Source organism: Oreochromis niloticus, linkage group LG19, assembly GCF_001858045.2.
Source record: "Oreochromis niloticus isolate F11D_XX linkage group LG19, O_niloticus_UMD_NMBU, whole genome shotgun sequence".
Lineage (NCBI taxonomy): Eukaryota > Metazoa > Chordata > Actinopteri > Cichliformes > Cichlidae > Oreochromis > Oreochromis niloticus.
In genome coordinates this window covers 29,642,903-29,655,423 of record NC_031983.2, presented here as the reverse complement: position 1 = coordinate 29,655,423, position 12,521 = coordinate 29,642,903, and the positions used below count along the sequence as shown (strand labels likewise).

General features: G+C 42.7%; 1 protein-coding gene across 1 annotated transcript in view; it reads right to left on the bottom strand.

Moving 5' to 3' along the window:
- Positions 1–12,521, bottom strand: part of mipol1 (mirror-image polydactyly 1) — a 60,226-nt gene that overhangs the window by 15,277 nt on the left and 32,428 nt on the right. The window contains exons 10-11 of the mRNA XM_025900974.1: positions 11,438–11,479; positions 8,206–8,297 (exon numbers count right to left, since the gene is read on the bottom strand). Coding sequence (XP_025756759.1) covers positions 8,206–8,297; positions 11,438–11,479 — 134 coding nt within the window. The remainder of the gene's footprint in view (positions 1–8,205; positions 8,298–11,437; positions 11,480–12,521) is intronic.

The window sequence follows — 12,521 nt, the reverse complement described above, 5'->3', positions numbered from 1 at the left end:
CCCTGAACTCACACATGCACCGATAACACAGGCCCCCCCGCCCCCCGCCCTCCCCTACAATTTTTTCCCCCCATTTCCTCTATGAACCACCACCGTGCAATACCAAATTCTATGTGCAATAACCCAACTGTATATACACAACATTACTTATTACATATTACCTTTTTAAAAAACGGCTTGTATATTTGTACATTTTATACATATATATATATATATATATATTTTCCCTCTGTTAATACTGTCCATATGTATGTAGTGCTGCAGAACTGTACCCCCCCCCCAGCATGTTTGGACTGAGTAGGAGATGCTCTCTATCTCATTGTACAACCGTATAGTGACAATAAAGGCATTCTATTCTATTCTATTCTATTCTATTCTGTACACAAATTAAATTCCAGCTGTTGTGATCAGTGTATATAGCTCTGGATGCTAAAGCTAACTCAACCCTTAGCTTTCTACATAGTGCCATTAGTACCCAGCAGAACGCATAATAGTGAGGCAATCCAATCATGTGGACTTAAAAGTAGTGTTCTCCAAAATCCAAAAAGGGTTAGCCTACTGGATAAAGTTTACTCCAACTTTAACCCTCTGGGGTCGACGGACACGCCGACACATCCAAATCACATGACCAGTTTTAGACGACATAGGAACAAGATGCAGCCACCCTCCATTTCAACTTGTGTTGAAAGTGTGGATTTCAAACTACAGACCAGTTTTTAGATTGTGTTGATAGGCCGCGTAAAACCAGAGTCATGATCAAAAACATACCCAGTGTTTTTTCCTGAATACTGTCGTCACGTTTACTGCGGGAAGAAACGGTAAAAACGGCGCTAGCAAGCACTCTCCGCTTGTGACCAAAAAACCACCCACCACTTTCCTATTGGTGGAAAAATGTACCATGCTGACTAATCAAAAAATGATATGGCAACATGTGGCATTTGGTTGTTTGGAGGGAGACTTTTTGGGACAAGAGAGATTTGTGATTTCCAACACCCTGGAGGTGACAGCAGGGAGAGTTTAGACGTTCTCCAAGATTACATCGACCAGTGCTTCAAGCATATAGTAAAGCTTCTGTCTCCTGAGGGGCACCAGGCAGGGATGCCCACTCTCCCCTTCACTGTTTGCAATTTTTATTGAACCACTACCAGCAGCAATTAGATAGACAATTAATTATAGTAATTAAGGGCATAAAATGCAACAATATAGAACATAAAATCAGTCTCTATGCAGATGATGTGTTACTTTTTCTCCAAAACTCACAAACCAATCTCTCTGGAGTAATTATATTAATAAACTCTTTGTCAAGAGTTTCAGATTATTCAGTAAACTGGTTAAAATCTACAGCTCTTCCGATTAACTGCTCCTTCCATAATGGAAGACGATCTGTCTAGATGGAAATCTCTCATGGGAAGGGTCACTTCACTAAAAATGATGGTCTTGCCAAAAATCAATTATTTAGTTTCACTGATCCAGAGTAAACAATCACCAGATTGGTTCAGATCTCTGGATTTGTATATGTCTAATTTCCTTCGGAAAGATAAACCCCTGCATATCAGCTAAAAAACTTTACAAAGGACCAAGGACAAAGGAGGACTAGATCTGCCTAACTTTCAGCACTACTTCTTAGCCAACAGGCTTCAGTTCATCTCAGGATGGTTAAAACACACCCTCTTAGATGAGCCCTGGCTAGATGTAGAACAGGCACGATGCAATAATATACAGATTTCAGACCTACCATTTATCAGCTCAAACATCAAACGACATGAATGCTTTAAAGCGTCAACATCAGCTCCTCTCTAACAGCATGGTGGGAGTTTCTAAAAATGACAGTCTTCATTAATCCCATGCAAACGTACACCTATCTGGAAGAATCCGGGCATATTACAAAACAATAATATGATAAACTTCCCAGACTGGAGTTGTAAAGGAACTAAATACTTGGAACATATATTAGAAGAAACAGACTTTATTCCATTTGACAGACTAGTTACACAATATGGGATCAACAAGAAAAGATTTTTGGAATATCGACAAATTAAATCTATAGTAAAAAAGAAATTTAAACCCAGATAAATTGAATTACAAATACCACTAAGTGTGGTACAACTTCTTACTCTCAAAACTCCCAAATTATTGTCTAAAATATACAGAGCACTCTCTAAAATAGATCAACCAATATCCCTTCCTATTGCAAAATGGGAAGCAGATTTATCAGTCAACTTCGACCAAAAGGTCTGGTCTCAGGTATGTTTAAAAACCTTTCAGTTGATTAGAAATCCCAGTCTACAATACAAAATACTACATACAATGCACTATTCAGGTCATGTTCAAGATGGGCTTTACGTCCTCCAACAACTGCTCACACTGTCAAGGCAATACACTGGACAATTACATGCACGCTCTTTGGTTGTGTCCACCAGTTCAGAAGTTTTGGCGTGAGATATGTGAAGACTTATCAAAGTGTCTGAAATGTAACATTCCAACCTCCCCTGTAGTGTGCTTGTTGGGCAACTTAATGAGGTCACTACAGAGCCCACATGGTTGTCACCACCCTATGCATTGCCAAGAAAATGGTCCTCATAAACTGGAAAAATAAAAATAATCTTAATTCTAACCAATATAGAGACAGTCTGATAGATCAGCCTCTGCCACCACATTAGATCTGGGCTCTAGGGTGCCTCTAAACAGATCATGCGTTGTTGGACTTGTGTGCTGCTCAGCAAGATTTAGTATTCATTATTTACTGTTATCTATGTTTATGTTGGTTGTTGCTGTAGTTTCCCTACTGTGCTGTTTTCTTTTTGCTTGTTTTTTTTTTCTCTCAGCAGGTGGTGAAGCTGATTTTCAGTGTCTCTTCTCTCTATCCCTCTGTGTAGTTAATGTGCAGTTACTGTGTAGTTAGAGTGTAGCTAGTTAGAGTGTAGTTAGAGTATAGTTAGAGTGTAGCTAGTTAGATTGTAGTTAGTGTGTCCTTGTATATAACTTTTTCCTACTGGGATTTTGTTTTTTGTCTGATTTTAGATCAATTGTGCTAATACAGTATGCCAAAACGAAAAAAATAACTGTAAATTCAGACATGTGAGATTGTGCTGAAAAAAAAAAAAAAATCATACCAAGCAAGGAAAGATTAAATAATTTTTAAAGGTGAGCTATAAAGGTAAACTCAAAAGTAGTCAAAAACAGCCAATTATACCCCGGACCCAGGGTTAAACACTAGGTCTCTCTCTTCTAAGTTCCTGTTATTACACTGCCAGTCAAAAGTTTGGACACAACTTCTCATTTGATTTTTTTTAATTTAATTTTTTTCTTTAATTTTACTACTTTCTACATTGTAGATACAAACTGAAGACATCAAATATATGAAGCAAGATATATGGAATTATGCAGCAAAGGAAAAATTAATTAATAATTCTAAATATGTTTTATATTTTAGATTCCTGAAAGTAGCCGCCCTTTGCTTTGTTGACAGCGCTGCAAACCCTCAGCCTTCTCTCACTGAAGTTCATGATGTAGTCACCTGAAATGGTTTCACCTCACAGGTGTGTCTGTCAGGGTTCATTTGTGGAATTTCTTGCCTTCTTAATGGGGTTTGGACCATCAGTTGTGTTGTGCAGAAGTCAGGTTGGTGCACAGCTTACAGGCGTGTTTGACAACTGTTTGAATTCATATTATGGCAAGAACCAATCAGCTGAGTAAAGAGAAACCACAGTCCATCATTACTTTAAGAACTGAAGGTCAGTCAGTCCATAAAAATGCTAAAACTTCTAATGTGTCCCCGAGTGCAGTCACAAAAACCAGGTGCTACGATGACACTGGCTCACATGAGGACCGCCCCAGGAAAGGAAGACCAGGAGTCCCCTCTGCAGCTGAGGATAAATTCATCCGAGTCAACAGCCTCAGAAATCACAAGTTAACAGCAGCTCAGATTAGAGCCCAGATAGACACAGAGTTCCAGCAGCAGACACATCTCTACATGTTCAGGGGAGACGGTGTGAATCAGGCCTTTATGGTCAAATAGCTGCTGAGAAACCATGACTAAGGAAAAGCAACAAGCAGAAGAGATTTGTTTGGGCCAAGAAACACAAGGAGTGGACATTAGACCAGTGGAAATCTGTGTTTTTGTCTGAGTCCAAATTTGAGATCTTTGGTTCCACCCGCTGTGTCTTTGCGCGAAAAAGAAAAGGAAAAGGTGAATGGATGGTCTCTACATGGTTCCCACTGTGAAGCATGGAGGAGGAGGTGTGATGGTGTGGGGGTTCTTTGATGGTGACACTGATGGGGATTCATTCAAAATTGAAGGCAAACCAGCACGGCTACCACAGCATGCTGTAGCAACATGTCATCCCATTAAGGTTGGGTGATATGTAGAAATTTTCCAACCGACAACCGTCACGCCAATAACCAACAATAGGCGATATATTCGCACAGGCGCAGACTTTTTGATGGGGGGAGCACTGTAATCATGCATGGACTGATTTGTGCGTTTAGAATTTATAAGTTTTGTTTGGAGGGAATATTTTACCTCCTTTTCTTGTTTGTTTCAGTATTAACATAGCTACTTTTTGGATTATTTATTTATCTGTTAATTTATTTGAGATGCGCCAAATTGCACAAAACACGTAACTTTTTTAATGCTCCCTGGAAGAGACTTTTTGATTTTTAATTTACTTTTGGTTTAATTTTGTATTTGCTGTTGGGTCGACTGTGTAAGACAGATAAACACAGTTATAGTGGAAAAAAGAAGCCAGTTTCTCTTTGTTTCCCTCCCACCATTGTGGGCTTTTTAAATTTAAATAATATGTTTTTGTTTTTTTCTGAACATAGGCTACTGCCTTTCTTTCTTTCTGTTGTGAGTTTGAGTAAATGAATCGTTGCATTTGGGCGAGCTCTGAGGAGGGTGCATTTGCTTGCAGCTAGAGGAGGGTGCCGTTAAAACAGCACTATTATTTTTCCGTTGACTGCTTCTCTTAGCTTCAACCAACATATACCCAGTATAATAAATGCTCTTGGTCCTCTTTCAACGTTTGTAAAACCATCTGTCAGGAACTTAGGGATTATCCTTGATCCTGCTCTTACGTTAGATAGTCATGTTAAATCTCTTGTTCGGTCTTGCTTTTATCATTTAAGAAATATTTCTAAATTGAGCTCTATAATATCCTATACCGAACTGGAGATTGTTATTCATGCTTTTATCTCTTCACGACTGGACTATTGCAATTCCCTGTTTACTTGTCTAAACAAAGGTTCTTTGGAGCGCCTGCAGATAGTTCAGAATGCTGCAGCAAGACTTTTGACAAAAGCTTCAAAATATTCACATATAACACCGTTGCTTATGCAGTTACATTGGCTTCCCGTCGAATTTAGAGTCCATTTTAAGATTTTGGTTTTAACTTTTAAGGCTCTTCAACAACAAGCACCACCATATATTATTGAGCTTTTACAGCCCTATGCCCCTAGTAGGTCTCTGAGGTCGAGTAGTCAGGGCCTACTTGTCATTCCGTATACGAGACTGAAAACTAGGGGTGACAGAGCTTTTGCTACTGTGGCCGCCAGACTGTGGAATTCCCTTCCTCAGGACTTACGATCCGCTGATTCATTGATTACTTTTAAAAAACAGCTGAAAACACATCTTTTTAAAATTGCTTTTTGCTAACTTTGTTTGTATTTTGTCTTTTTAATCTGTTACATCTTGTAAAGCACTTTGTGATCTCTATCTAGAAATGTGCTATATAAATAAAATTTTACTTACTTGCTTACTTACATTATCAGCAAACTTACTCATGGACAAATAAATAAATCTAGTAAAAACGATTGGTGGAAGGCTCAGCCTCAGTCGATATATTCGCCCAATCGCCCAACCTTACATCCCATCATTTATTTTCCAACAGGACAATGACCCCAAACACACCTTGTGTAAGGGCTGTTTGACCAAGAAGGAGAGTGATGGAGTGCTGTGCCAGATGGCCTGGGCTCCACAGTCACCTGACCTAAACCCAATGGAGATGGTTTGGGATGAGATGGACTGCAGGTGAAAACTAGCAATGACTTCATGAATTTCTTCAAAAGTAAAATTTTAATCATTAGAGAAAAAAATGACTCAAAATCATCTCACAGTAACGTAATGTAACATTATCTACAACAACTTTCAGTACCATTGATATTCATTTAGACTCTTTTTCTCCAATTGATCTTTCTGAGTTAACTTCAATAATTAATTCCTCCAAACCATCAACGTGTCTTTTAGACCCCATTCCTACAAAACTGCTCAAAGAAGTCCTGCCATTAATTAGAGATGATGAAATCATGGAAAATATAATTTTTTTATGATTTCACTAATTTGAAAGGGCATAACCCAGCTGAAATCAGCTGGTCCTAATATTACTCTGATAAATCCACAGCAGGAAGTGATAAGGGACTTTCACAATAAAACCACAGATTTAATCAAAGCTCTGACATACAGTGGCTTGCAAAAGTATTCGGCCCCCTTGAACTTTTCCACATTTTGTCACATTACAGCCACAAACATGAATCAATGTTATTGGAATTCCAGGTGAAAGACCAATACAAAGTGGTGTACACGTGAGAAGTGGAACGAAAATCATACATGATTCCAAACATTTTTTACAAATAAATAACTGCAAAGTGGGGTGTGCGTAATTATTCAGCCCCCTGAGTCAATACTTTGTAGAACCACCTTTTGCTGCAGTTACAGCTGCCAGTCTTTTAGGGTATGTCTCTACCAGCTTTGCACATCTACAGACTGAAATCCTTGCCCATTCTTCTTTGCAAAACAGCTCCAGCTCAGTCAGATTAGATGGACAGCGTTTGTGAACAGCAGTTTTCAGATCTTGCCACAGATTCTCGGTTGGATTTAGACACCAGACAGGTCAGGGATAAAATTATTGAGAAATTTAAAGCAGGCTCAGGCTACAAAAAGATTTCCCAAGCCTCGAACATCCCACGGAGCACTGTTCAAGCGATCATTCAGAAATGGAAGGAGTATGGCACAACTGTAAACCTACCAAGACAAGGCCATCCACCTAAACTCACAGGCCGAACAAGGAGAGCGCTGATCAGAAATGCAGCCAAGAGGCCCATGGTGACTCTGGACGAGCTGCAGAGATCTACAGCTCAGGTGGGGGAATCTGTCCATAGGACAACTATTAGTCGTGCACTGCACAAAGTTGGCCTTTATGGAAGAGTGGCAAGAAGAAAGCCATTGTTAACAGAAAACCATAAGAAGTCCCGTTTGCAGTTTGCCACAAGCCATGTGGGGGACACAGCAAACATGTGGAAGAAGGTGCTCTGGTCAGATGAGACCAAAATGCAAAACGCTATGTGTGGCGGAAAACTAACACTGCACATCACTCTGAACACACCATCCCCACTGTCACATATGGTGGTGGCAGCATCATGCTCTGGGGGTGCTTCTCTTCAGCAGGGACAGGGAAGCTGGTCAGAGTTGATGGGAAGATGGATGGAGCCAAATACAGGGCAATCTTGGAAGAAAACCTCTTGGAGTCTGCAAAAGACTTGAGACTGGGGCGGAGGTTCACCTTCCAGCAGGACAACGACCCTAAACATAAAGCCAGGGCAACAATGGAACGGTTTAAAACAAAACATATCCATGTGTTAGAATGGCCCAGTCAAAGTCCAGATCTAAATCCAATCCAGAATCTGTGGCAAGATCTGAAAACTGCTGTTCACAAACGCTGTCCATCTAATCTGACTGAGCTGGAGCTGTTTTGCAAAGAAGAATGGGCAAGGATTTCAGTCTATAGATGTGCAAAGCTGGTAGAGACATACCCTAAAAGACTGGCAGCTGTAACTGCAGCAAAAGGTGGTTCTACAAAGTATTGACTCAGGGGGCTGAATAATTACGCACACCCCACTTTGCAGTTATTTATTTGTAAAAAAAATGTTTGGAATCATGTATGATTTTCGTTCCACTTCTCACGTGTACACCACTTTGTATTGGTCTTTCACCTGGAATTCCAGTAAAATTGATTCATGTTTGTGGCTGTAATGTGACAAAATGTGGGAAAGTTCAAGGGGGCCGAATACTTTTGCAAGCCACTGTATTTTAACTGACACCTTAAATCACCTGTTGTGGTATGTTCTCGGTTTGGACCGAAAGCACAGATTTCACCACATACCTGTGGATGAACATCTTTAAGATCAGTCGCTTGACTCATGTGTGCTGACCTGTGATTGGCTCGTAGTGCCTGAATCTCCGCTTCCAGCCGCCGCCGGTCCTCCAGAGCGCCGTCCCTCTCCATCTGCACCTTCAGCAGCTCCTGATTGGATGAAACATGCGTCAGTTACAGGTAATCAGCTGATTTCAGTCAACACCGGCAGCAGAGAGGCACGTTACATCAGTCCACCCGAGGCTTCTGGGAGCCATGCTCTGATTGGCCGACCTAACCATGTGTTTGTGCTTTAACTGCACGCACTCACGAAGAGATCAAGCCACAGCTCTCATTGCTACTTCCTGTTCAAATAAAGGATTAATTAACTAATGGACTAATTAACTCTAACGCGTGTCAACACTGCGCGTAATGAGGAGGGGTTTACAGGTGCATTGTGGGAATCAGAGGGGATTTCTGCGTTTGTCGAGCACCGTAAATTAACGGTAATGATAAGGATTAGACGTGTTAGTAAGGTGCCGGCGACGCAACGAGAGAGAGGACGCGTTTTAATCTGCATGGCAAAGGCAACAACACAGGAAGCGACATCATTAAGCGTCTTGATTCAGGCTCAGTAATGCCGACTATACTGACTAATCACAGTGCGTTTCAGAGTCTGTATCGCCCAGTTTAGGATGGTCGTGGATTAAACCTTAAAGGAGGAGGGGGGAGTTCCTCTGGACCACGCTGCAGCAGGACCACAGAAGAAGAAAAGGCTGTTTTGATTTTAAAGGCTCTGCCTGTCTTTGTAATGATGTCATACTTCCTGTTTTTATGACCTGCTGAGCCCACAGTGAGGCCAGGCGGCAGTAAAGTAGCAGCAGTGTTTTGTAGTCCATATTCTGGGTGTTGTAGTTTATACATGTCACCGTCACAGTGTCCAGAGTCCTCATGAACTCTACTTAACGTCACCATGGTTTCTTGAGGTTGAAGTTTCTGACGAGTGATCGGTGAGCAGAACGCAGACGCCCACCGGAGCGCTGTGGCTGCCAGATGGACATGGGTGATGCCATCGTGGTGAAGTCAGCACGTCTGCTGAGAGGATGCAAGGATTTGCCGGACTGAGTGGAGCCATTTTTAATTGCCATGAATGAATATAAAAGGCAGCACGGTGGCACAGAAGGCCCCGGGTCTGAATCCACCAGGGCGGGGCCTTTCCATGCTGCATGTTCTCTCCAGCTTCCTCCCACAATCCACACACATGTAGTTAGTGAATGGTTGTCTCTGTGTTGGCCCTGTGACAGACTGGAGACCAGTCCAGGTGTACCCCGTCCCTCGCCCTATGGTAGCTGCGATAGACTCCACCCCCGCGTCACTGTGATAAGCATAAGGAGAAGAGAATGGATGGAGAGGTGTACTTTTTATTTATTATTCGTTCTACTTTTTCTGTATTTTACAAGTGAATGTTGTATTTCTTTAGAGGAGCCGACATCATGATTAATGAATTTCCTTCAGGGCGGTTCGGAGGGGGCGGAGCTCGCACTCTGATTTTAATCCCTATAAAGACCGTGTGAAGCGTTTTGTTTTACAAACATGTTTTAAATAAAGTTTATTACTTTTTGTTATTTTATTCCTTTCAAACGGCTGACCACTCCTCCTGTATCTTCCTCCCCTCTCGTCCTCCTCCTCTGCGACTCTGCACAGGGAATCGAATCTGTGGGCCGGCGACAGCGGGCTGCTGCGTCGTGCTGTGTCTTTGGTCAGACTGCGTGGAAGTCAGCCGCAGCCCGATCCCGACCTCCTCCTCCTCCTCCTCTATGCTAATCGAAGCCCTCGAGGTCTGGGAGTTTAAAGCGAGACATCAAAAGAGGAACCAAACCCGGAGAGTCAATATGTGTCTTCTCCAGCCGGGCCAGAGGAGACGCTTCAAAAGAGCTGCCCGACTTATTAATCAGAATAATTTCCAAATGAGGTGAGGAGCAGGCGGGAGCGACGCCGCACTGACCTTTAACACGACGAGTTAAGGTCAACCGAAGAGGGAGGATGGGGGAGGAGGTAATAAAAGGAGCCCGCCCGAACCTTTACCACCAAAGAGGGGAGCGGTCTTTAATTAGCATGGAGGAGCAACAGGACAGGAGGTGGAGGTGGAGGTGAGAGAGGCACGGGGTGAGGAGGAGGGGAGGTGGAGGGGAGGGGGGTAAATGAAAGGAACTACTCTGACCTTTAACATGAGGAGTGGGGGGGCTCAGGATGTGGAGGTGAAGACGAGAGGAAACTTTAATTATCAGAAGGAGGAGCGCGGCGAGGAGTAAATGAAACGCTCCTCCTCTTCCATTGACCTTCAACATCCACACTGTAACTGTACCGACTGTGGATGTAACTGAGTACTTTACTCAAGTACTTCTGATATTGGTTTTACTCTTTTTACTGCACAGACCTGACAGACGGAGCCATCAAAGATCAGTAATCGATAATCGATAATCAATCAGACTGATGGAAAGTGGCCTGGATTTATCTCAGGGTTCGAAGGTCTCCTGTGAGTCGGTCTGGGTTCACGCATGGAAGCCCAGAGGTCACGTGTGCAGAGGACGGCCGTGAAGCGATGTCACTGCTGTGTTAACGAGTCCGTCTGTGTGGAAAGGTTTTGCGTGCGTTGTAACGTCTGGTTTCTGGTGTCGGCTGCGGCGGCTCTCTGGCCGCCTGGCGTTAATTTGCCGGCAGCTGCTGAGTTTGTGTGTGAAATTAAAAAGCTCTCCAGGCTCTAATCCCCGCGGAGCCCTCAGCCTAATTAACAGGCTTCAGCAGGAAAAACGACGGCGCTACATTAATAACAAAATTTAATCAGAAGAAGAAAACAGACGCAGGCAGAGCAGCAGAAACAGATTCTACTGAGACTCGACTGAAACAGAAACCTCACATCAACAAACAACAAGCTTTAATCAATGAAACCAAAACCCAACATTTCCATGTTTGTAAAGGACTGATTCACCTCCTAAAAAATTAATAACTGATCAACTTAAAAATGTAATTTCTTTCATTAAATTTAAAATAACAAAAAGATCAATAATCTATTTTATTCTGACTGATGATTAAAATGATTGATCACTTTGACACTTTAATGATGTCTCTTTCCTTGCTTCACACTTTGAACCTTTTAGTGTGAAAGGAGCTAGAAAAAAGAATACTTTAAGAGGTACAGGTACTGCAGTACTTTTACTGCATGGACTTTAAATTGGTGATTTTTCAAAAGTTAAAATAGTGTTATTGTAGACAAACATCCAAATATTGATCATGGGTGTGTGTGTGTTTACCTCGCTCGCCTGCTGCTCTCTCTCTTGTTCCAGGCATTTCCACTGCACGCAGACAGGGACAGGGTTAATCGGCAGTTACTGATCTGATCGGATCAATCATCAAACACACATTTTAACTCATATCTATAATCAGTCGTTCAGCGATTGATCCTAATCAATGAGCTGAGCTGAGCTGAGGGCACTTGACTCTTTCAGCAGTCCAAAGTGTAGAATCATGTTTTTACAGTTTCCTCAAGTATTGATCCACTGACACACTGAAAACATGTGATCATTCGATCTGAACACCTCAGCTTCTGTCTGACTGATGGTGGAGTTTTTCAGCCCTGAGTGCTGCCTGCAGGCGTTTTAGGACAGAATCACAAGCCTTAGGGGTCACAGAGGTCAGAGGTCAGCACTTAGGCCAATCGGCTGAAAACACAGGGGGAGTCACAGCGCAGCTGTCAGAGCAGCTCTGATTGGTCATCACGGTTACGTAAGATTATGGTGTCCGAAAATCAGGAAACAGGTGAGAGGAAGCAGGCGAGACAGACACCTGAAACTCCGCCTCCAGTTGCAGGTGTTAAACAGAATCACAGACAGGTTTCATCATCACCATCACAATCATGACCATCACAACCACCATCAGTATGACCATAATCATTGTTTTTATTACATTCAAGTCAAAATCAGCCAGTTAAACTCAGATTTGTTGCGTTTGGGTGTAATCCGTCGGGCACAGCTGTCTCCAGCTGTTTCTGTCAGTAAGTGAGGAACGAAGGTCTGCCTGTGGAAATCACACCGCCTCAGTGTGAGGCAGCGCGGCAGCACCAGCTGAGCTTTAATAACGCTGTAATAATGTTCTAATAATGTTGTAATTACCTGATATTAGCTCAGTAAGAAGCTGCAGCTTCCCTCTGAGAGGGAACGGAGCACACATTGACTGAGCGCGCTCAGGGACAACTTCCCTTCCCCTCCCTCTTTTCTAATATTTCCCAGAAGCCTCGGCTGCAGGGGGAGATAATCCCTGAGAGATGAGTAGAGGGAGCGAGGGATTGGTGAGCGGTGGCGGGGGGGGGGGGGGGGGGGGGATCCTCCAGCGTGGAGT